We start from the raw sequence: 26,664 nt of genomic DNA on the forward strand, positions 1-26,664 counted from the left end.
TAGGACCAGGAGGACCAGTAACAAAATTGATGCTACTGATCCTGCCTAGTACAACCCCTGGCAAAAATTATGGAATCACCGGCCTCGGAGGATGTTCATTCAGTTGTTTAATTTTGTAGAAAAAAAAGCAAATCACAGACATGACACAAAACTAAAGTCATTTCAAATGGCAACTTTCTGGCTTTAAGAAACACTATAAGAAATCAAGAAAAAAAATTGTGGCAGTCAGTAATGGTTACTTTTTAGACCAAGCAGAGGGAAAAAAATATGGACTCACTCAATTCTGAGGAATAAATTATGGAATCACCCTGTAAATTTTCATCCCCAAAACTAACACCTGCATCAAATCAGATCTGCTCGTAAGTCTGCATCTAAAAAGGAGTGATCACACCTTGGAGAGCTGTTGCACCAAGTGGACTGACATGAATCATGGCTCCAACACGAGAGATGTCAATTGAAACAAAGGAGAGGATTATCAAACTCTTAAAAGAGGGTAAATCATCACGCAATGTTGCAAAAGATGTTGGTTGTTCACAGTCAGCTGTGTCTAAACTCTGGACCAAATACAAACAACATGGGAAGGTTGTTAAAGGCAAACATACTGGTAGACCAAGGAAGACATCAAAGCGTCAAGACAGAAAACTTAAAGCAATATGTCTCAAAAATCGAAAATGCACAACAAAACAAATGAGGAACGAATGGGAGGAAACTGGAGTCAACGTCTGTGACCGAACTGTAAGAAACCGCCTAAAGGAAATGGGATTTATATACAGAAAAGCTAAACGAAAGCCGTCATTAACACCTAAACAGAAAAAAAAACAAGGTTAAGGGCTAAGGAAAAGCAATCATGGACTGTGGATGACTGGATGAAAGTCATATTCAGTGATGAATCTCGAATCTGCATTGGGCAAGATGATGATGCTGGAACTTTTGTTTGGTGCCGTTCCAATGAGATTTATAAAGATGACTGCCTGAAGAGAACATGTAAATTTCCACAGTAAGTGATGATATGGGGCTGCATGTCAGGTAAATGCACTGGGGAGATGGCTGTCATTACATCATCAATAAATGCACAAGTTTACGTTGATATTTTGGGACACTTTTCTTATCCCATCAATTGAAAGGATGTTTGGGGATGATGAAATCATTTTTCAAGATGATAATGCATCTTGCCATAGAGCGAAAACTGCAAAAACATTCCTTGCAAAAAGACACATAGGGTCAATGTAATGGCCTGCAGATGGTCCGGATCTTAATCCAATTGAAAATCTTTGGTGGAAGTTGAAGAAAATGGTCCATGACAAGGCTCCAACCTGCAAAGCTGATCTGGCAACAGCAATCAGAGAAAGTTGGAGCCAGATTGATGAAGCGTACTGTTTGTCACTCATTAAGTCCATGCCTCAGAGACTGCAAGCTGTTATAAAAGCCAGAGGTGGTGCAACAAAATACTAGTGATGTGTTGGAGCGTTCTTTTGTTTTTCACGATTCCATAATTTTTTCCTCAGAATTGAGTGATTCCATATTTTTTTCCCTCTGCTTGGTCTAAAAAAGTAACCGTTACTGACTGCCACAATTTTTTTTTCTTGATTTCTTATAGTGTTTCTTAAAGCCAGAAAGTTGCCATTTGAAATGACTTTAGTTTTGTGTCATGTCTGTGATCTGCTTTTTTTTCTAAAAAATTAAACAACTGAATGAACATCCTCTGATGCCGGTGATTCCATAATTTTTGCTAGGGGTTGTAGGCTCAAAAAATATTACTGTTTAAAGGTCACCTTGATTAAATGTCCACTGAATTAAAGGTCCTACATACTACTTTTAATAATAACAATAATAATTTTATTTTTGGTGCTATATACCCAGAGAAATTAAGTTATAAACATGGAGAAATTAGCTTGATTTCACCTGTCTCTGATACAAGCTCAGAAACCTCAAGTTGTGAGGAATATGGATTTTGGTGACATCATCTTAGGTCACGCTCCTAAAATGAATGGGGGGAAATGTAATTTTTTTACAGTGTAAAATCATTGTTTTTTGTGGACTTTGATGGTGAATACCTAAAAATTGTTAAAATGTATATTTTGCAAGGTTGCAGTCACATGACTAGTGTTGCTCATTAGGTGGACAGATTTTCCAAAGATAATATTTTGAGGAGCAAAGTGAGAGCTTTTTTTTTTATAGTGTGTCTTGTACAAACAGTAGAAGTGAAGCCCAGTACAGCATAAGAATGGTCTTCAAAACGTGATGGATCTACGGGGGTGTGATTTTTCTGGATGAATCTGGCTTTTCTGACCTGAAAATGAGGCTCTTGTAAATCATGCAAATCCGGGTTCTTTTTTTGGTGGGGGGGTCGTCAGTGCACACAGTCTGTGAGTCACAACAACAAAATTAGGAGCAAAAAACAGAAAAACAAGTGATGAACGTCAACCTGCTGGGAGGAGCTTTTTTCAGCTAGTTGGACGGGCGTAGCCAGAGACACACTTTATCCAAAATTCTTCACTTTTGGATATACGTATACACACACCCAGCTTGACCAGTGGAGCTTCTCCAAATTTTTCTGAGGTGAGTGAGTAATCTTCAAAATAAAACATGATGTTAGTGCACCGCTGTTTATCGGCTAACGTTAGCTTAACCTTAGCTACTCAATCAATGGGTCAGACGCTTTACCCAGACTGACTCAAACTAACTCCAAATATGAGTAAATTAAGTACTTATTTTTTGGTGAGGGTTTTTTTTGTAGCATTTTGGAAATGCACTCCTTCTCAAAATGTTCCCCTGTGAACAAATTAAGCACACCGTCATCATCTTCTATGGTGTTTAACAGCAGCAGGCATCCTTATTGTTGCATTGCTGCTACCTTCTGCATCAGACTATTATAGCAGTATTAAAATCCTCTTGATGAGTCTAGTGCCTTTTAAGTATTTAAAAAGCCAACACTTCCCCCTCCCACTTGACACTACAGTGGTCCCTCGTTTATCACAGGAGTTACGTTCTAAAAATAACCTGCGATAAGCGAAATCTGCGAAGTAGTCAGCGCTATTTTTTGCAATTATTATATATGTTTTAAGGCTGTAAAATCCCTCACTACACACTTTATACACTTTTCTCAAACAGGCATTAACATTTTCTCACTTTTCTCTCCTGTGTAAACACTCTCTTTTTTTCTTCTGAGCGAGAAGATTATGAACAGACACATGCAGAACTCTCCCTTCACTCACTGCCTCCGGAGGTACGGATGCGGGACCTGCAAAGAATCCAAGTCCTCTCTCGGTGGCCACGGAGCTCTGCGGCTACGGTCAATGTCCGCATCAAAACAGCGAACGTAATCTCTGGACCTGTTGCCAGATTTGGCGCAGCTCCGCACAGCAGACAGGAGGGCGGTGTGAGTGGCCCGCTGCTGCGCTTACCGAGCCCGCAGACTCAGTAAGCGCATCGGAGGCAGTGAGAGCAGTCGTGGTGATGCCGACCAGCCCGCCTGATAAGGACACAGAACACAATGTGCTGTTAAAAAAAAAAAAGCAGGTAAAGTTGCTCAAAAAAAAATCCGCGAAACTTCGAGGCCGCGAAAGGTGAACCGTGTAATAGCGAGGGACCACTGTATATCTAAAATACTTCCTACAGAAACTTCTTTCAGGCCTGTTCTTCTAAATTCTGAGGAAAGCTCTTGCCTTTCTCTGGAATATTTATTATAATACATGAGAACATGCTGCATTGTCTCTGGCTGTGGACATTCTAAACATAGTCTGTCCTGGTGCTTTCCTAGGGGGAAGAGAGTATTATTCAAGATAGTGACTTCATGCTTTCTTTTCCACCCTCTTCTTCTACAACTATTTACTGAATTAAATGCCTACCCTTACTTACCTGCACCTAGTATTTTTGCCATTATAAGTTAATTTCCCTCCAAACAATGCACTTGCCCTCTGCTTTGATAACATTGATACTGATGTCTATATTTTTGTTTGGGTTTTTTTGTCATTGCTTTTTTGGCCAACCTATCCACCTTCTCATTTGTTGGGATACCTATATGCACTGGAATCCATATCAATGTTATCTCAGTCCCTTTCTTTGCCACCTCCCTAGTCACCAAAACAATGTCGTAAATAAGGTCTTTCCGACACCTGGATTTACCCACGTGAACATGTCCCAATACTGTTGATAGCTGACAGAATCAGTTCAGTGTACACTGCTTGCACTGTATTACATTAAATTTATGTAAGTAATATCTGTGTGTGTGTGTGTGTGTGTGTTTGGGGGGTGCCACATCATGGTATTTTATCCTTTCCTTTCGTGTGGCCAGGAGAAAATTCTTAAAGCAAACTCTCCCAAAAGGATGGAAGGGTCTGTGTTTGTGGTTTGCGCCTCAGTGTTGCATCACACCATGCTAAGCTAAGATGCTATGTGCGGGACACCAGCCAATCTCGCTGAGGAAGCTGCTTCTGTGATCAGAGTCAGACAGAAAGGTGATGACAAGTGATCTTCACATCTTTGAGATGATAGAGAATTATATTACTCTTGTGTGAGTACAAACATTTGTGCAAAAGTAGTTTTTCACTGTTTGAGCTGTGCGATGCAAAAAAAAACACCTGCCTCTGTGTGCGTAAAACAGTCCACAGCGCAGATTAGAGCGAGGTTACCCGATGGGACTTGATGGGTCAGGTTGGGTTTGGACAGATTGTTGCATTACACAAACTAGGCCTAAAAACTGTTTTGTTTTCAAAATTCATTATGTAAAGTATACACATGTATGCCTTTCAAATGCAACCTTCTGCATTTAATGATTCCATTTAGTTTTAGAGAAAAAGCCAATTTATGTGGCATAAATAAATGGAAAATGTATTGGAATTCAAAACGTTTTGTCTTTTTTTTTTTTTTTTTTTTTTTGGAATTTACCTTTTTTGCAAAAAATAGCATTATTCAGTCAATTTTCATGCAAAATCTATGGAACTGGTGTCAAAATGTTCTGAAGAACCTATTCTTTCATAATATACCATATTTAAAGACATCTGGGCAAAAATGTATGTTTATTGAATCTCCACCGCCACCACCGCCTAGTTCACCCCTGACAAAATTATTTCAACAGACCAGAAGTTCCTTGATTTATGTCCAAATGTTATGAAATACACATCACTGGAAAGAGAATATCCTAAGCTTTAAGATGATACCAAGATTGTCTTGATAGGTCTTCTGTTCTCCAAGACATTATATCTGATGTTCATAAAAATTAAACAGACCGTTATAAGTCCACCCTTGTTGATACGCCAATATATGAAATGCGACCAGATACTTATCAATTATATTCTTGTTTCGGTCAGTGTCACAAGGACACTACAGGTACGGAACTTCTGTGAAACAATGATGTCATAACCCTGCCTGTCTAAACTCAGCCGCTCATAACAAATGACATGTTATTATTGTTAACCGTGTATTTTAAAATACTTTTTTTTGTCATCTTGGTGGATCATTAATGGGATTTATTTTCGTCGAGTGCTAAAAAGACAATGGATGGCTAAGGTGAATGCTAATCATCAATAAATGGAGCGCTGTGACGCTAATAAAAATAATTCCAGAAAGGACTTTCAACTTTTAAAATAAGTGTTTTTTTTTAATACTCACATGATACAGTAACATAAATATTGGTGGGTGAGCTTGAGTGGGGGAGGGGGAAACCGTGTCAAATAAGCCATTGTGCTGTGAGTCAGTGGAATAGTCTGCTACTTTGATTTATAGCCATATTCCTGAATAACTCAAATAACCTCCACTTGCTCTGGGCTTCACACAGCTCCCTTTCATGAAGCGGAGTTCTCAGCTTCCTTCAATTATGAGTTGTCACACCAGGTTCAGTAAGTCGCGTGAACATTGGGGCACAGCATTTTTAATTATTTTGGAGGGGTTGAGGAAGAGTGATTACATTATGATTTAAAAAAACAAAAAACAAAACTTGAGTCTTTTTTGTGGTATTGGCTGTCACTGCTTGTTTCCTTGTCACTGCTGTTGTTGATCAAGCATGATGACGTTTGTGACGTTATGAAAATTTAGGAAAATGTAACTTTTGACTTTATTGTTGTTTGCCTCTCAGAGGCCTGAAATAGTTCTTGTGTAGCATAACAAAAGCATTAATAATGTTAGCATGTACCACTGTGTCGACTTCCTGCTATTACTGAGCCAGTGATGTAATGTGATACACAATCACTCTTAGTCCTCACAGCATTGGCTGTTCCTCTTATCACATCCTGTGATGCTAATCTACATCCTACACTCCAAATTGTTGAGTGTGTATTTGTGTGAGACTAAGCACATGCTTTCATGCATTATGTGCAGGTGCTCATAATGAACACGTGTCAGCAGTTGTCTGTTGAAGCACAGTTGCACTGTGCATAATGCAGCCTTTGTTGCATCCAGTTTTACAACTTTGTGGTGGAGTGGTACAGAGAAGTATCTTCTCATAAAGAAGAGATAAAATTTCAGCTTTCCAGAAGACACGAGAGACTCAAGTTTTAGTTTCGGAATCTTTCTTTGTGCCACTGTAAAATTAAGTTGTACATGGTGATTAAAATGGGCCAACGTTGCACTTTTCCCTTTTTCTCTATTCACACAAAACCCGATAACGCCTTCAGAGTAGACTAGGTGACTTTGTGGTTTCTCGCACTAGTTGTCTTGCATCTACAAGAATCCATTTTTAAAAAGCATTTTTTAAAACATTTTCTTGCTTACTCGCTGCGTGTACTGTTTGTCAGGCAATGGCCTCCGTACTACAGCGTCCCCGTGAGGGGAGGGTCCGGCGTGCTTCTAACATTCGTGAGCTGCAGCTTAGCATGGAGGACGAAGAGCTAATTCAGCCAGCACCGTCTTTGCTGAAGGCAAATGTTTGGGAGCATTTTGGATTTTATTATTTGCTGCGTAAGAAGGAGCTTGACATGACTTATGCAGTGTGCAAAATCTGCTAAATGAAAGTCAAGTACTTTGGAAACGCGTCAAATCCGCAAGCCCACATGCTACGCTATCATCCGGAGCTAAAAGAAGCGAAGCAGCGGTATTTGCCGACTACTGACCAGTGCTTCGCTAAACTGCCAGCCAGCAAAGCAGATAAGTAAATTTACATCTTTGGAATCACTTGATTAACCTCGTAAAGCTGCATTTTCTTAAACATAAACACTTTTTCAGTAATATAACTATTTCTCAGAGCCCTTTTCAATCGAAAATCGATTCTGAATCAAATTGTCACCCCAAGAATCGGAATCGAATTGAATCATGAGTTGTAAGATTCACATCCATAATATTCATTGACTTGAAAGTGTTCATATATTAAAAGTGATCATTTGTATAAAAATAAAGCTACATTTCATGTGTCCAATTACTTAGGGCTCCAGAGATGGAGCCACTATGTATAGAAATGCTCATATGTCCTGAATAGTTTATGCAATGTTTTTGTAAAACCTGTTGAATTAAAACTAACAGTCTGCTCTACAAGCAGACACTAATTGATTTAGTTGAACACCCTATGATGGTGTGCAGAGGCAAAATACAAAAATGGTCACTGTTCTTGGCGTGTGAGATCAATAGGTGGGTTGGGACAGCGTCTATTGTTCTGCAGACACGATACTGGATCATTGTGGTGAAGAAAGAGCTGCGCTAGAATGCTGGACTCAGTTTACCACTATATTTATGCTGCTATCCTCACCTATGTTCATGAGATTGCTCTGTCAGGTTATCTGGCCTTACACTCCAGGACAGGGTAAGAAGCTTGAATGTTCTAGAGGGACTTTGAGTAGAGCTGCTGCTTCTTTGTATCGAAAAGAGCCAGTTGAGGTGGTTTGGGCATCTGGTTAGGATGCCACATTTTCATTTCCCTAGAGAGGCCGTATGGGCATGTCCAACTGGGAGGAGGACCCAGGGAAGACCCAGAACACAGTGTTTCCCAATTGGCTTGGGAGCACCTTTGAAGAAGATTTAGAGGGTTTGGCTGAGGATAGGGAAATGTAAGATGAGCTGCTTGGTCTACTGCCACCGTGACCTGGGTAAACGGCAGAAAATGAATTTATGAACAGTCATTTCAGTGGTTTCCAAGAATTTTAATTTCAATTGATCTTCTACCAAAGACACCTGTCTTTGGTAGAAGATCAGTTGGAATGGAATGGAACACTGGTGTTCCCCATAGCTCAGTTCCCCATGGTCAGTGTCAAAGTCTATCACCATACAGTAAGAGAGGAAGTATTTCCTGCAAAGATACCGACATCACCAGACACCTCTGTCCAATGATGTTGTGACTCTTAAGTTTTTCCAGGGGTCTCTTGTCCTCAATGATCCACAGTGTTAATCTTACTGCAAATATGTATATGACAGTGATTTTTGTTATACTTTGTTACAAACGGAAGAAAAACATGATGGAGATGGGTTCACTTTTCTGAATATGTATATATTCAAAATGGAATCATTAAATGTGAGCTCTCTTATCTTGCTTCCCAGTCCACTGTACAGAGATATGATATGTATGTGTGTATATATACAGTATTTGTATGTACAGTAGATATGTACAGAGACAAGACTTCTTGAGAGTATAGATGATTATTTTATTTTTTTTATTATCCTGCTTTAGTTGCTTACTTTCTCTGTTGGGAAATATAATTATTGCCTATTTCACTTTCTGTGTACATGTCTATCCACAGTCATTCCTTCTGTATAATCTTAGTCACAATGCTGTTAATTAGCAGTCTGGACTCTGGCAGACTGACTGTGTGCGTGCGTGTGTGCAGCCTACAGAATACTTACCAGAGGAAACCATACTCGAGCCGCCATCACCCTCTAACACACACTTCCTGTCCCCTTTTCTCTGTTTGCTAAATGTTTACCCTGGGTCACCCTTAAGTCACATAATGAACATTTGTCACAGTCCAGCTGACTCACCATGCTGAAAGAGCAGACAAGCATGTATGACAACAATTACAGTGCTGACTGTGCATGGTGAGCCACTCACGTTCACAGTGCAGCTGTCCACACTGTAGACTGGCTACCCTGAGGCCCTGTACTGCTGCCTGCCTGCCTGCCCGCTCTTTGATTCAGGAAAAATGGGAGGCTGTTAGCGTCATCGACCAAAGATATGCTGACTCATAGTTTAAAATAGTGCGGCCCTGAGAGCCTAACTGCTGGCTCTCTCACTCATTTCTCATTCACTATTTTATTACTGTGAAAACGTGTGTGCACCCTTGAGCTTTTCCATATTTGAATTTTCCATGACAACAAATTAAAGAGAAAATAATTCAGGCTTCTTTATATAAAAAATTTCTACAATGATGCCCTTAAAACTCTGTGATGGCTTTGTTCTCTATGAGTTTTAGGCTATAGTCTTTCCTCTGATGAATGCTTTAAGAGCAACCCACACCATGGATCCATAATCTTTCTGTTGTTCCCCTATTTAATTCCTAAAATACTCTTATATCTTCCCCAAGTTTTATGGCAAATTGATCATCCTGTAACAAACTTATGTTCATTCTCCATTGTCCACCCTTTTGGCCAGTGGCCACTGCCACTGGCTTACTGGCCAGTAGATGGCAGTGTTCATGGCAGCATGAACAGTATTTGTCACCTGTCACACATTGGCTAAAAGTGCTGTGAATCTACTTAACAAACAGAATTGTCAGTTTTTAAATTGCCTTTTTCTTTACAAATGAAAAAAAAGACATATTTACAAATACATATTTATTTATAAAACCCACCACATGTTTCAGTAAGTTGTGTGTGGAGCCAACCACTCATGTCAGGAAACTAATTTACCCATAATGCATTGCGGCATGTGTCTAAACACTAAAACCTTCAAAATTAGTGCATTACTTTAAAACTAAAACATATAGCTGATATTTTCACTTTATAAAATGACAGATGTGACATTAATTTAAATAACTTGTCCGGAATTAGTTTGTTTAAAATTTTAACCATAAGTCAAAACTGTATGCCTGTGAATGACTTGGGTGATATGCCGGCAGGTCTGTATGGTGTGAAGAGAAATTGTTTTTATTTTCTTCACTTTCTTCCTTTTGCTTTTCGCCTCCTTTTGCTCTGGTCACCAGGTCTCTTTTGCTGAGAGATGGCTGATCTGACACAGAAGCGCTTTCTCGTTGTTGTGTCAGTAGCTGCTAGTGTACTGAAGTCAGTACTGAAAGTTATCAGTTTAGCTTTTATCTGTAACTTCTGCTCATTTTTTAGGGGTTTTTCGTTTTAGCTTTATAAAAGTTAACTTTCCACTTAGCGGATTAACTGTTACTGATGCTAATTTTTTGGTTAGCTGTGCCCACCACTGCTTCTAGGCTTCTGTGGCTGTGATTGGAGAAATTGTGCATATTGCTACTTTGTTCCATCACCAGCCGTACAGCTCCAGGGTGAGGTGGAACAAAGAAGGACTTTCTTCATAGTACTGAAATTTTAGCTGCAGTTTGCCAGAAGACACATGAGACTCGAGCCTGGATGTGGTTTGTTTATTTATATCTTATTTTTGGATGAACATCCTTTTCTGTTCCACTCCACCATGAAGCTGTGATTGGTGATGTATGGAGTCTGAGTTTGAACTCCAGACCATTGCAAGCTTTTTTACGCAGTGTGTGCTGGTGGTTAATGTAATGGACTTAAGAAGGGAGTGTAGTTACTAGTACAAAGAGAGTTCATCTAGGGAGAGTTTTAGTCTATCGGTATTTGTGTGAGTGCTTGATGGAGGAAGGAAGAAGAGGAAGAGGCAGTCAGAGACCGCAAAGTGAGTCGAGTGACTGCAAATTTATGGATGGAGACATGTTGAGTGGTGGGAAGAACACAGGCACTCAGAATGTGTATGAACCTACTGGATGTCAGACAAAACTATGTACTTCTGTCACATTTAAATAATATTAGAAGGTCTGTTGATATCACAGATTAAAGGGGAATTCTGGCATTTTACAACTAGGCTCTATTTGTAGACATTATGGGAGCATCTTTTCATTTGTGACAAAAACGACTTTAATTGGCACAGTATTGATTTAGAACACAAATGCAGTCACGTGCTAGTGCTCACCACGGAGTGATTACAAGTTAACTACGGATGAGCAACTGTGTCTTCCAAAATGAGACGCACAACGGCAGTGGAGGCAGTGCAAGTTGAGGACAGCTAAGCTGAAGAAAACAGATAACTGTTTAATTGATCATTTTAAAAAGTTTTTTTTTTCTTCATTTTGTGAGGTCCCCAGGGATCCCCTCTGTGCTATGAGAAACTTTTAATGAAATTCTTGCCTTTCAGTCATGACAAGAAGTGATTTACTTAGTGTTTTTAGCTTGTCCCATAGCATTGCATTAATTAGCCAGTTAGCCCATGGCGCTGTTTGAGTTTCACATTAACAATGTGCCGATTAAATTTGTTTTTGTCCCAAGTGAAAAGATGAAGCTCACAACTTCTAAAAATAGAGCCTTGGATGAAAAATGTTGAGCTTCCCTTTTTAAACTGTGTGCAGGCCAAACTGAAACTTTATCTTTTCACAGATCCCCTGCACTGTACCGAGCACATTGTCAATATGTAGCATATGTGGTATGCATTCACTCATCTGTAGGGATTCATCATAAGAAAAAGATAAGATTATGAAAAGTTTTATTTTTGTTTTTTTGTGATCTTGAATCTGTGTGATGGCAGCTGTAATGATTCAGCACACATGAGGAATTGTGTTGTTTCCTTTATGGTTTTTATAAGTTGTATTTTGATTGTGTAATAGATTCAGTATGAACATTATTTTATATCTTTGAAATTGTGAGTGTAAAGGACTTGTTTTTTTCTGCATTAAGGGTTTTTCTTTGTCTACAGTGCATTACAGTGACCTTTATTTCATGTTGCTTTCATTCCACTTTATATTTGTACTTTATATGTTTATATGCACCAAGAGGGGAAAAAAAAAAAGGCTGACAGAAAAGAATGAGTCTTAACTCAGTTGCAGTTTCCTCTTTTTGTCAGATTTGACATTGACTTCAGAGCAAGGTCTTCTACTATAAATTATTTAGGGCCCCTTCACACATAACATGAATGAGGCAGAATGGCGCACAAAGGAGGATTCCAGTGGCAGTCATGAAAATTCGGAGAGGTGCTCGATCACCTCGTACAACAGTTGGCGCAACCATTCGGCCACAACACATGCATTCCACATTCACGTCGCACTCATGCTGGAAACCCAGTTGAACGCCGTCATGATGAGGTCGTACTGCTATCTGACCATGGTCACAACATTCGTACAGCAGTAGGTCGGACCATTCGGACTGTTGTCAAGGGGCTGCACGAAATGATTGGCCGTATCGAACCCTGGCCGAATGTCGCGATCGAGCCAGCCTTCACACCAGCAACCAAATGAGGGCATATGGCGTGTGAATGCCTATTCGACCCACACTTGGCCACAGTTGAGGTGCCACCCACAAACTTCCAACACCAGTTGCTAGGCACTTAGAAAATGTGGGCCCATTCATGTGGCCAGCATCAATATAGTGCCCAGGAAACCATTGTCGAGATGCGGTCAAGGTGGCGACAGCTCAAAGGGCAGTCAGTGTGATGTCTCCATTAAAAAAATCTCCTTTAACAGTGGAATATCCAGATAAAATGCTGAAACCGACTTCTTCTGAAACTTCTCTGTTCTCTCACGATGTCCTGGATCAATAGAGCCTGAAATGTAGAGGTTTTCAGCTTGAAACAGGCCGACGACGGCGCCTGGGACCGCTGCATAACGTCTCGCACCGTGGGAAGTCCTTAAAGCGACAGTATCACCTCAAAATCTCTCATCAGCCGTTAAAATTTTCACTGAAAACCAGCTTAATTTTTCGAACCGTGTCCACTTCGATGTGTCTCACAGGTTTAGAAAAAATTTTGATCAAACAAGGCGCCAGTCTCTCAGCAACTTCTCAGACAAAGGAATTCCGACGAGGGGCTGGACGACTCCTCCCACAAGGAGTGCTCACAGGCGAATGACGTCACCGACAGGCGTGGAAAAACTCACGCATGCGCACGAGGGTTCAAGCATGTCTGACGTAAAAACATATGAATGAAATCCAAATAGTTTTTGAAAAAATAAAAAGGACCTTTACTTTATTGACAGACCTCGTATACAGCATGACCAGAGGGACATATACAGCATGACCGCTGCCCACGGCCAGTGACTACATTCCTGCGGCTTGCGCTGCTCCACATCGCAGCTGCCGCATCAGTGCAACGCAAAGCTGAGGAACACATATTGTCACATGTGCTCCTATCACCCATGTACGAGGCAGGGTGTTGCATGCATGTCTGCAAACAATGACGACATGAGGAAAAATAAAACCAAACAAGATCACCTCTGGATTGCCCCCAGCAACACCTCAGCGTGCACAGCGATACCCGTGCAGGCAGAGCTGCTCTGGTCACTGCGTGCGCGAGGGAGAGAGGGATTTTTTATTTCATCTCATTCATGTACTTTCATTAATTCCTTGTTTACTTCCATGGGCTTGGTCCATGAACAAAAAGGAACAGAAGAACAATAATTCTTGTATTCTCTGCTCTTTATAACTGGAATTAAATATTTTTACAGACAAGAAAAAAATCCATTTGTTTCCTCAATTCCAAAACAGATGCTGTCCCAGCTCAGGTCATCAAGCATCAATTAAACATCATTACCAGTAACATAACTGTCTTACATTTGAACGGTACATTCATTGTTCTTACAATGTTTTATAGTCTCTCATTATTTTTGTCCTTACACATTTTCTTTGATTTATGAACATTTGTACAACATTTAGTTCCTTCTGCTGCTGTGAAAGTATGATGTGGTATCACACCTCTCACCGTGGTCACACTCTGTTCTTGCGCGTGCACAAAACCTTCGCGGCGGGATGTACGGCATCTGTACATGGCTGTCCGACCATCTATCCCTCCCGACTGCAGCTGGAATTTTTCCGGTTTCGCCCATTTGCCCTGTTTTGGCCTCATTCACCCATTTCCATGTTATGTGCAAAGGGCCCTTTATGATGGACAGCGTAAAATAAGAGAATTTCTCTGGAGAAAATTTTCCAGGAAAGGTAAAAGAGCAGTGATGGTTATGCTGTGTTGACTCCAAGGTGAGATGTTAAGATTTTTGGGTTTGAGAGAAGTTTGCTCAACTTCCGTTACACTTTTTTTCATGTGTTCCACAAATCAAAATCAGCTAATTGTTTTATTTACCAAGGTCTGCACAAAACCATCACTAATTACACCATTAACTTATTTACTGGTATTTATTTATGTATTTGTTTTTGTAAACTCCTATTTACCCATGTGTTTTCCTGCTGTACTCACGGTGTAGATGAGGTATGGGGAAATGCTACCACCTACTGCCTGAGATCACCTTTCCAAAACATGGAAATATTGCTGGTGGTGGTTAATCATTATATGACAAGGGGGCAGTCATTGTGAGCATTTCAGTCCTGCAGGCCTTCTTTTTGTGAAAACGAATTTTGAAATAAAGGGTTTGTATTGGTTTATGAAACTTTTTCAGTCAAGTGAGTAATTTCACTGAGTAAGAAGCAGAAGTAAAATTTGTCATTCGTAGTAATTCAGTTATATCGGTAGGTGGGTGGGCATGCTTGGGAGTGCTATTTGTGTTTGATATGTCAAATTCAACTTTACTGAAAATGACTTTTTTGCTTTTTTTTTTTAAATATCAGCTGGGCAAATCTACATAATGAAATACAAATGTTGGTCTTAGTGTAGCAGTATGGAAGCAACTAACAATTATTTTTTTAATCAATTAGTTGTTATGTCTAAAAAAAAATTGGCAGAAAATGGTGTAAAATGTCGATCAGTGTTTTCCGGAGCGCAATATGATGCTTTCAAATGTCTTCTTATGTCTGCAACCCAAAAAAATATTCAGTTTACTGCTGGATAGGAGTCAAGAAACTATAGTGAAATAAACCAGAAATGACATTTTTAAGAAGCTGAAATCAGAGAACCTGGATTTTTTTAAAGAACTCAAAATGATTAATTAGTTGTCAATTAATCATTGCAGATTTAATTCCAAGTGTGATCTACAATTTCCCACTGCACATCAGATCACCAACTTTGTTGCTGAGACAAAGTAAGCAGAAATGTACAATTAAAGGTTTTACAAAGATATAGCCATCCACTCAGATGCTCACATTAACCTATAGAATTTAGTGACATACCTTGATAAAATATTTTCTTCTGATGTAGTATTCTCACTTGCTGTCTACAGGAGCAAATTCATGTGCCTGTCTACCATCCGACACCCAGCCAGGCTCGACTGGCCACCCAGCTGACAGAGGAGGAGCAGGTCCGCATCGCCCAGCGCATTGGACTCATCCAGCACCTGCCAAAGGGCATTTATGACCCAGGTCGGGATGGTTCAGAGAAGAAGATCAGAGAGTAAGTGGAAAACCTTGTGTGTTTAGACTCGTCTGTCAGAGTTATAAGATACGCGTTTATACAGGGTTATTGTCAGTCTGTAAATAAGGAATTACAAAATGTAAAGCCTGGTGACACCATGTACGTGAACTTGGTCTTTGGCACAGATTGTAAAATCATTTTTTCATTGTCAGTATCATCTTTAGAATGAAACTCTGAGCAGACAGTCAGAGATGTAAAAACTGTACTTCAAAAGGAGCTATGATGTAATAAAATAAAGAGAAAATCAAGAAGTTCAACACCCCCCCCCCCCAAAAAAAAATTTTTCGGAAATCTATGCTATACTAACAGGCTAAAAACAGCTGGCTGCTTCCTCTATGCTGCATTTTCTGCTGTATTTGCTGCTGCGCCCAGTGTCAAACAAAAGACGAACAGGCAGCACCAGTGTGCTGCAGCCATGGAGCTGTATATAAGAACTAGAGCGCAGTAGTGCTGAGCCGTGTGTCGACAAGGAGATGTGATCGCCATTTTAATTCCGGGCAAGTTAGTGATTTATGTGCATAGAAGTTCATTTACTTACGTCAAGAAACAGGTGGAGTATGCCGGAAAGCCGCGCATGTTGGAAAAACCACAAACGGAGGAACAAGGGAGACGATATTTCCTTCCATAAGTAAGTGGTTTTGGTTCTTCTTGTCACTTTGTCCATGATATTTGGATGATAAACAGCTGTATGTCTCCTGCCGTACCTGTGTCACCCGATGACACGACCATTAACTCTTCACTTATGTCAAGTTGATATTTTCCACTGCTAGACCAATGTCTAGTTAAAATACTTGTTAGTGATTAAAATTGTTCGACAAGACTGGAGATTTTTTTTTTTATTTGCACCTTAAAATAATGAGATTATAATGACCCGCGCTGTGCCGCTCACAATCACACCCACACATAGAGATGTGTAACCACACCACTGACTTCATGAATGAAACTCGGTCAATAAAGGATAATTGTGTAAAAATATAACATACATAAATGTATTGTAATGGTTTTAGCAGCAGCTCAATCTAGCAGTGTAGCTTAACAGTGCAGCTCCGTGTAACTTTCAACACTAATATTTGGGAATGTGTGAGTGTCAGAGTAAGTTTAATACGTACTTTCGTACTTTCCTGACATAATTTAATATAATTAAATTTTACTGACTTGATATCCAGGTCAAAATGGCATTTTAACACAGTCGCGAATCTCCATTGAAAATGCATTAACATCCGGGTACTTCATCAATATTTTGCCCTGTTAGGCGACGTCATGTCGCTGTCCATGAAAGGACATTTTCGTTTAGTGTGCAACATTGGGACTGTGCTCTCTAGTTCTTATATACAGCTCCATGGCTGCAGCACAGTAGTAAAAATCCGAACTTTATGAAAAACATGTTTGAAGGTGAGCATTGCCAATTTTGACTTATTCTAATTTATCATGGAAAATTTATGTGTACATTAAACAAAAAGTTGTATCTGATTGCTTTATATCAGGCCAAATAGAATCATTGTACAATAGAAAGTAATATAGCCCATGTAATCTAGAAACATATTGGATTGTTTTATTAGGGAGACACCACCCCCCATTTATTAACTTCAAAATTGGTTTTGTAGATGCTATCAGGTAAAATGACTGTGGTGTATTTCAGGATTTGGTCAGCAACAGATTTCAGTTAGCACAAAATATTTCATTTTACATAATGGCTGAATGGATCCTTGTCATTTGATTGGTGGATTGTGTGTCACATGACATGGATCATTCATACCATTAGCCGTTGTGTTTGATTCACCATGCAATAGTTCTTTTTAGTGTGCAATTTTGGTACTATATGAAATGTGCTATTGCACGCCCCGACCACTAAGTACACTCACACTACTGGGGGTGGTGTTTAGCTAAAGATGGCGAACTTTGTTTTGCTGGCGGGCGGAGATTTGAAGAAGCTAATTGACGCTGCTAATTCTTCTAACACACACAAAAAAATAAATCCACTACGCTGTAAGCCGTCTGAAGAGCTGTTAGGATGAAAAACTGGAGAAATTTCTGATGTGAGTTTTCGTTGGACTGAGAAACTACGTTTTTTTTTTTTGTTTGTTTTTTTGGAAGTACACAAAGTCAGTGCATGGCATCACGGACTACTTCTGTTTTCTAACTTGACTGAGAACAACTTTGGACTTCAATTTAAAGTTCATGTTGGACTGTTGACATCAAAACACCAGTGGAACACCTCATGTAGGTCCCTTTTCTGTAATTTATAAATTAGTAAAATATCAAATGACAAGGATCTATTTTAGATCAATTCAACTAATTCAATGGAAGAATTATTTAATTTTGTTAAAGATGGAACATTCCATCTTTCACTCATGAAATATTCATACAATTGAAATCATAAACATTCATTATTTGTATAATATTGTTCATTTTCCCATTTGAAACTATACAAATAAGCACTTCAGATCTGAAGATCCACTTCTATCCCATTATACAATTACTGTGGAACTATAATAAACATGTTACAGATTGATACTTTTCATTTTAGGAAATCAAGTGGATTTTTTTTTTTGGGGGGGGTGGCTATTTAGAGTCAATCATGTCAACATATGTTCCTGTAAAATTGCATGAGGGCTGCTGAACAATTATTGGGAAACTGGCATGTAGCTATCGTAACAGAGGTCTTTGGTTATGTCCAGTTAACATTAACCCTCTGGGGCCGATGCCGTTGTATATGGTGGCTAAGACCAAGCTTTACTAAATTCTAAGTAACTTTTGAATGATATGAGATAGAAACTTACTTTTTTTTTGCTGAAAAGTTAACTCCGCAGACTTTCGAGCCAGCCATTGGCCATCTTTGTACTCCTCATAGAAGCTGTGTGGTGATGTGCGCAATGTGAGTGTCCAATTGGAATTGGTTCACCGTCACATGGTTTTCCAAAATCCCATCGTAGGGCAGATTTACCTCACGTGAAAAGCCAAAGATCATTTTCAGGAGTGATACGTTACTAGTTGGCCCATTTGAATAGCCCCCTGGGTGCTCCAATGAGTACATCCAGTGTGCCCTGTGCCATTATGCACCGCGATCAGTGAAAGCAGACAGAGAGCCTCTGATGACAATCTCACGTGCTCAAACAAAGAGTGTGTAACTATCAGGATTGCTCCACTAGTTTGCATGTGAATGTTACTGGATAACTCTGTTGCTTTCTCTGCGTAAAGCACTGTTTACCATATCAATGGACAACAAAATGCATAGACCATTTTTTTTCTCAATTCCAATGTGGTTTTTCTACTGCAAATGGCAATAAACTGAAACTGAACTGATATATTGTTCAAAATGTGCATTTGTGTTTATTGTTTAAACCTTTTTGTTGTACAGTCTTTCACACAAGACCTTAAATTACCTTTATAAAGTGTCAGAACAGTTGTTTATTATAGTTTGCTATGTGTTTTGAATAAATGTGTGTGGAAAGTTATTTTTCACTTTATTTTTTCCTTGCCTATTTTTGATTGTAAACCTTTATTACATTTATAAAACACAACAAAAACATATATTCTGAAAGCACAGGTTGTCCTGAAAAAAGAGACATAAAACTTGATTATGGGATGCAGGGAGAGCTGTTAACAGCAATAATAAAACATTTATGCCAGGCAAGTGAACTGTCCAAAAAATGCCCTCGGACCCCAGAGGGTTAACATGACAAAACTCGAAGGACATATCTCTATGCATCAAGGCCACACAGTCCCTTTTAATTTGAGCACCAAGTCAAAGTCTAATTTTTATTTGACTTTCATGGATTATCTATGTCCAAAAATACATTGGTGTTTACCACATTATCTGAATCTGGACCAAAATACACTGGTGGATGATTAAATATGGGATCCTGAACACTCATCTTTTGGTCCCAGTCACTAACCTTTGAGTCAGATCCTGATCTTTGTTCCACAGCACTCATGTTTGATCCTGATCCTGATCTTTGATCCTACTAGCTGAATTTAGATCTTGATCACTGATATTTGATCCTGAATACTAATCTAAAATCAGTCAGGGGCTGTCCATTGATTTGGATTTACACCAAAATTTAAACTATCTGTCCCTTGCACAATCTGCATGACTCCACCAAGTTTCATTAAAATTCATTAATTACTGTAATTGTTTTAAACTCAAACAAACATAAGCTGGTGATCACAAAACCTCCTTGATAGATGTAATAACTTTCATATATTGTCAAAACCAAACTTTCATTAATTGATTGTAAAAAACCCAGTGTTGTCAAATCCTCCCCAAGGTTTTATCAAACACTTACAGATATATTCTTGATGGCAGCCATTAAATATTCTCCATGGCAGCCTTTAGCACTGTCTTTATTTGCAGACAATCTCGTGTACAGTGGATCATGGTTTCAGAGCATTACAAAACAAACGTTTGTAATATGATGTATAATATTACTGAGGAATTGTATAACAAGCACAAAATCTAAAAATCCAAATATACAACTTGAAATGCATGTTATATTAAATGTAAATAATTGAGCTTATACCAAAAACAAAATGATACAGTGTGAGGTGACACATTTTCTATACCATTGACCCAGTGTCATTACATTGAAATTAAAGTTAGCTCTCCATGCTACAAAATCAGTTTAGTTAGCTCCTCCCCCACGCGCACACACACAGAGTAATAAAACCAGAGTCCAACATACATTTGATTTACAATAATAGAAAACTCTAAATAGAAGCAAATATTTCCATATGAGGATCTGGAATCAGTCCACAGCATCTAAATTATTAATGTGATGTGACAAATATTCTGTGAATTAACAACTAAATTGTCATTTTGCTTCTGTGCCACAGCATTCAGTTTTACTGTGTTTTGCATTTACAGGATGTTGGCTTCTACAGTTTGGCAGTATTGTGATTCAAAATATGTGCTAACTCTCTAACATGTAACGGTGACATGAATTTGTTTGGGAACACTGAGTGTCTTTGTTCACCGGCACAGGTGCGTCATCTGCATGATGGACTTTGTGTACGGAGACCCGATCCGGTTCCTGCCCTGCATGCACATCTACCACATGGACTGTATAGACGACTGGCTGATGAGGTCCTTCACCTGCCCGTCCTGCATGGAGCCTGTGGATGCTGCGTTGCTTTCCTCCTATGAGACCAACTGACGCACACGTTCACAGACAGACTGGGCACACACACACACACACGATTCACATATACAGACTTTACTAACCTCTGTCCACAATTAGTAAGTTGGTGTCTTAAAGTGATATATCAACACCGTGATAATGTCAAAGATGTATTCTAACTTCATAAGCCGTGTGGGGAGGGCACATGCATGTGTGAGTGTTCGTGCGTGCATGGGTGTGAGCGTGCATGCATGAGTTCCTCAGTTGGCCTGCTGGACAGGATTGCATCTGAGAAAGGAGTGTAAGAATGAGTGGTGTGTCAGTGAGTAGTAGGAAGGTTTTGGAAAGAGAAGGTGCAGAAAATGGAGCAGTCAGTGAGTGGGAGGTTGGAGCAGAGGAGTTCACAGGAATGAATGACTGTTAGCTGTTAATGATTAAGAAACATTTCCAACATCCGCTTTCATGCCCTCATGTACACACAAGCATACAAGTGCACTCAGTTACACTTCCCTTATTTACTCACTATCCTTAAAATGAAGGACATGTAACGTCGTCATCATCATCATCATGGTGCTGCACGTTGTGTTTCTCGGACTACTGACGCCTTTTAATATCATATTGCAAGATGATGGTGGAGTGGAAAGAAATGTCCCTCAGATGATTTGTGGATCTGCTGGAAGATCAGAGGTGTGTCCGTTCAGAAGCCCTGTGCAGAGTCAAAGCTGCTGCAGAAACTGCAAAACTCGAGCATGTGGTTATTTAAAGACTGTCAAAGCCTGATATCAGAGTGGAGACCACAAACCTGCAGATGTGCTCTGAAGATACATGACAGGCCTCCCGTTTCTGTCATGACCTCTTATGAGGTAAAAAAAAAAAAAGATAATGGTTAGTGCATTGTTGGATTGTCTTTGTGAATTTTGTTCTGTACATTTTATGTTAATCAGCATACAGTAGGGGCCTCAATCTCTCAGACCAGGGGCCATATGTGGCCTATGAAATAATTTCACAATGTTTGGAATTTATTGTTAAATCTGTCCTGCAAAGAAAAAACAGTTGCCCATTTTGAATTTCCTCGTTTGTTTTTTTTGTTTTTTTTACTGTAAGTTTTCTCTCTGTCTCTCTCTCTGTCTCTCTCTCTCTCTCTCTCTCTCTCAAGGCTGCATAATCATAGGATAAAAGTTGATTTCCCCACCGAAAACTAATGATCTATAACAGACTTTGCGGTGCACATGCAGTGAACTACCAGCAAAGGTGGTGAAGGTGAGGAAAAACGTCAACCCAAGGTCTGTGTTATTTAAGGAACTTAATGAAGCACATGATCTTTGCACATTTTTTGTTTAATAGGAAATATGTAAAAGGTAAGACCCTTCAGCTTCTTTATTTACTCTGGGTCATCACAGCAGAGCTGAGACGGATCTGCCACTGGTGGCTCTAAGCGGGGATCAGGTTTAAGAGGGAATCAGGTTTAGGGCGTTTACACCCTCCACCACCTCCGAGCAGAAAACTAAATGGCTATGTTACAGCTTGCCAGCCAAAAGCTTAAAGTATGCCATTCTGAATACAGGGAGCCCAGCAGGACTCAATCACAATATACAGTAGGGGAAATATAGAAATTCAATGAGGAAAATATAGGGGCAATGGCTACAAGTGAGGCAAAAATACAGGGGATACTAGTCTTGTACAGCCAACTTTACAGCAAATAAATAATAATTAAAGCAGATAAGGATACCCATAGATGCTCTGCCTCAGTAACACCATCACAGAATGTAGGCTCTAACTACGGGTGCTACAATATGCTGAATGTGTCACAAATTGTGATACTTTTTCTGATTTGTATCATGACATTTTGACCATAGTATTGTGATAAACCTAATATATACAGTAGTTTAAATTTCAAAATGCTTGCTTGAATGTCTGAAAAATGTTTTTTACACTTTAATTCATAGCAGCAACATACGACTATTATTAATATCAGGCAGTTAAATCAGGCAATGATAGGGGAACTTAACAGTGTATGTTGTCAAACGCTTCATTCAGGCTCACCGCAGGCACCTCTTCCTCTGTGTTGAGAACCAGGAGGATAAATCATCTTGAACAATGAAGACTCATTAATATCTCCAAATAAGGATATGCTGTTTCTAACATTCTACTTCCCTGCCTGGTTGTTCGTGTGGAATCTGACCATTATGCAGAGTATAAAACAATACTTTGGCATTTGATGTTAGAAACTGAATTTTTTTTATGCGTCATCCATCCCAACTTAACAAAATTATAGCAGTTGCCTCTTCCAAATGTCCAAAATATGTACATGCTTGAATTGCCTAAGATTGCCGGAAAATGCACCCTTAATTTCAAAGTTTTCGGGGGGGGGGGGGGGGGGGCGTTTACCCCCACACCCCCTAGTCAAACTCTCCTCCCTCCTTCTAAGAAACCTAGATCCACCCCTGTCTGCATGTTGATTTTGGCACAAGTTTTATGTTTGATGCCCTTCCTGACGCAATGTGGAGAATGAGCAGAGATGCCCTTGAACTTGGAACATTCTGCTACGGAAACAAGTGCACTAACTGTTTGGCCACCACCTCAACAGGAAATATGCAAGGTGCAATTTTTTAATTTAATTGTATTTATTTATTTTAATAAATAACATGTAGACCACCTTATTGGTGATGGTAGCATAGCAGTCACACGTGTCAAATTAATTTAACTGAAATCGAAATTTCCTCCACAGAAATTGGCTTTACTCCGTCCACTTTGAGACCCTGTAGGCCAATAGTCGTCTTACATGATGCAAAAATGTTCTTTGGCAAACAAGAAAATTTTGTTTTTTGCAAGTATAATCATTAACATTACACAAACTCTTCACTTTTTGATCTGCTGTGTATTTTGGTGGAGAGCAGCCTGCCTAGTGGCCCCCAGGTCATCCAAGTTTGAGACCCCAGGTATAAGGGCTCCATTGAACTGGTTTTTACCAACCATACAGATGAAGCAAAAATGCATGTTTAGTTCAGCCACTGATGTAATTAATGCACAGCTGGCACAATATTGCTATAAAAACTACAGTATTTGTTCTCTTGTTTCAGTCGCAGTGGTTTCTCCAGTTACTGACCAGTTACCAAGTGATCTTGACAATATTTTGACTTCACTGCATTTGTAACAAATGAACATTTTGTGATGCTCCTCTTTTTTTCGCTGATGTCAGGGTAAAGTATGCACTTTGCTTTACCTGCCTATCAAATCTGAATGCCTAATTTTTTTTAATCCTCACAAATGAAAGACACCGTTGCCACTAAAATATTTCTGGTGATGTTAACTAGACTACTGACTGAACTCCAGTGTTGGTGCTCCTGTATTGTTGAGTCCAAATCCTATATCTATACCAAGTCTTTGAGGAAAAGAAAAATGGTCTTACATGGTTGAAGAGCTACTTTGAGTACTTCACTTACTAAAAACTTACAACAACCAGTGCCCATAGCAGAAGTACCTGTTGTAGTCAAAATAAGCAGTCACGCAATTCTCATTATGTGGTCTCACTTTAGATAGGAAATGTCTCTGCATCTGGGTTTTAAGTTGTTTGTGGGCAGTACAACAGTGTCATAAAACATCACCAGTGTAATGGTGTGCCATAACATGGATTGGGTAATACTGTCAGCACCATGACAAGTCTGGCCAATGAGGACCTCCGTTAGACCAGAAATACTTTAATGACGACAAATACCACTGGTGAAATAAAGAAAAAACTTGCACACTGCCCATGTGGATCCACATGATCTAGATTGGGTAGTGTTTAAAATATAATATCAATAAAACAAAATGTCATAGGTAGCTGACATTTTTCAAGGGTGGTAACAAATTATGCAAAGTTTCTGTACTGATTTGGAATGGCGTGTGAGTCCAGAATGTAATTATCAGCATCCATTGTTCACTGTTGTTAAGTAATATCTGTAATTTCTCCAGAAATATTAGTCCTATCAATGTTCTGTTTTGGCAGTATTCATCCTTGACCCAAAATACATAAATGTCAGCTCTCCTCAGTTTCTCCGTGATCAAAGCCATACACACGCATGCATGCACGCACACATACATGTACGGAGAGGCCACTTGACTTTTCATATATGTATACATTAATGTGAAATCTTAATAGTTTTTCGCACAACTCTAATCAGCACTACAGTGCTGAGACTGTGATGATCAGAGGCGGAGACAGAGGTGGTCTGTGAAATCAGTAATTCCCCCTGTCTGCAGCGCTCAACACGCAAGTCAAAAACCATTAAACGTGTAACTGGCAGTAAAGTTATTTTCACATTAAAACATGACAGACATAGAAATGGGTAAAATCTGATTTTATTCCGTGAATCAGCGGGTTTTTACACCATTTGCGCTTCTTTAAGACTTAATGATCATTATTTAAATAGCTACAAATTTGTTAAACATTTAAAATTGTATCAAAAGCTTTGATGCAAAAAGATTTTCATACAGATTTTAACTTTGAAGGAGCAGATTTGAACAGGATAATATTCCAGCTCAAACTCATTCAGAGGGGTCGTATTGTGTAAAAACCACTTATTAATCTATGTTTAACTTTTCCATGTGTTTTAGGTTTAATGTTAAATATCTCCAAATTCCACCATTTCATGGGTGTTTTACAAACATAGGCCAGGCACAGTGCTCCCAGAAACAAATAATAATATTAAAACGTTCAACCAAGAAAATCTTTCTGTCTCTCTACATATGTACTTAGTTGAATTCTCTGTTAAAATCTTGGCATCGCAAATTTCTGCAGGTCTGCTAATGCTTTTGTTTTACCTCAGATTATTAAAAGGACCCCCCCACACATGCAGTCAGTGTTGATGCTACAGTAGTGTTCAGAATAATAGTAGTGCTATGTGACTAAAAAGTTTAATCCAGGTTTTGAGTATATTTCTTATTGTTACATGGGAAACAAGGTACCAGTAGATTCAGAAGATTCTCACAAATCCAACAAGACCAAGCATTCATGATATGTACACTCTTAAGGCTATGAAATTGGGCTATTAATTAAAAAAAAAAGTACAAAAGGGGGTGTAATCTTTTAGTCATAGCACTACTGTTATTCTGAACACTACTGTACATGATACTCTCTCCCATGCTTCCCAATTCACAATGATGCATTCCATCTAGTTAATATGTTATGAAATATACTTTTATTTACACCAAGGAACAGGACACGCTGCTCCTCATAGAACTTGCCGGAATACTGTAATAATACAATACCGTCCTCTGTCCAAAAAGTGGAAAAATACCAGATATTAATTTTAGCTCATATCACGCACCTATATTTTAAATATTGAAGTTATTTATTTTTTCAAACTGAGTTGACAACATAAAAGACTGTTTGCCATTCAATTCTGCAGAAATCTGCAGGAAACAGTATGTCTGATGTGTTGCTGAGCTGACCTCACAGGGCCTGACACAGATCAGATCTGACAGCTTTAAAAACACACCTGACTGATTCAGTTTGTATGTATGAGGTCTTACAGTCTGCATGGGGGCAGCAGTCAGCACCTCACTCACTCATCTTCAACCGCTTACTCCAATTAAGGGTCACGGGGGCTCTAGAGCCTATCCCAACAGTCATAGGGCGTGAAGCGGGGTGCACCCTGGACAGGAAGTAACAGTACTAACCAGTAAGCCACCCTGCTGCACAGTCAGCACCTGCTTTTTTTTTCTTTTTTTTTCACTTCCCGAAACAAGCAAGGAAACAAACTGTACTTGCTTGTCTTGACTGTTCCACATCATTCCTGGAGGGTTGCACAGATGTTACCACTATGGTACAAAGACCCTTTTTGTGTGTAGCAAAGTTTTGGCTGCAGTCCTGTTTGGGTGCAGCAATCACTTTACCTTAAAATAAGACGCTGTGGAGAACCACACAAGCCCAAACCTTAATCACTTTATTCATCACAACATTCCATTCATTGTTTGTGGGAAACCAGTTTATGCTTAAAGTTTTCTTCCCAACCAGATGGTTTTTCCTGTGTGGGGGGGGGGGGTCCCTCAGATCACCAGAAAATTATTCACTAGTGTGCACAGTGTCAGTGTGTCCTTTACAAGCAGTGAGACGGCTGCACAAAATGTTTGTTGACAGGGTAGAGCTTTGGCTGTTACCGTGTACCT

At 39.4% G+C, this 26,664-nt stretch overlaps 1 protein-coding gene across 1 annotated transcript in view; it reads left to right on the plus strand.

The window, feature by feature from the left end:
• rnf11b (ring finger protein 11b) overlaps window positions 1-23,908 on the plus strand; it is a 50,608-nt gene extending 26,700 nt beyond the window's left edge. The window contains exons 2-3 of the mRNA XM_034179710.1: window positions 15,207-15,376; window positions 20,379-23,908. Coding sequence (XP_034035601.1) covers window positions 15,207-15,376; window positions 20,379-20,550 — 342 coding nt within the window. The 3' untranslated portion in view covers window positions 20,551-23,908. The remainder of the gene's footprint in view (window positions 1-15,206; window positions 15,377-20,378) is intronic.
• The last annotated feature ends 2,756 nt before the right edge of the window (window positions 23,909-26,664 follow it).

The sequence above is a fragment of the Thalassophryne amazonica genome, chromosome 10 (assembly GCF_902500255.1).
Source record: "Thalassophryne amazonica chromosome 10, fThaAma1.1, whole genome shotgun sequence".
NCBI classification, from domain to species: domain Eukaryota; kingdom Metazoa; phylum Chordata; class Actinopteri; order Batrachoidiformes; family Batrachoididae; genus Thalassophryne; species Thalassophryne amazonica.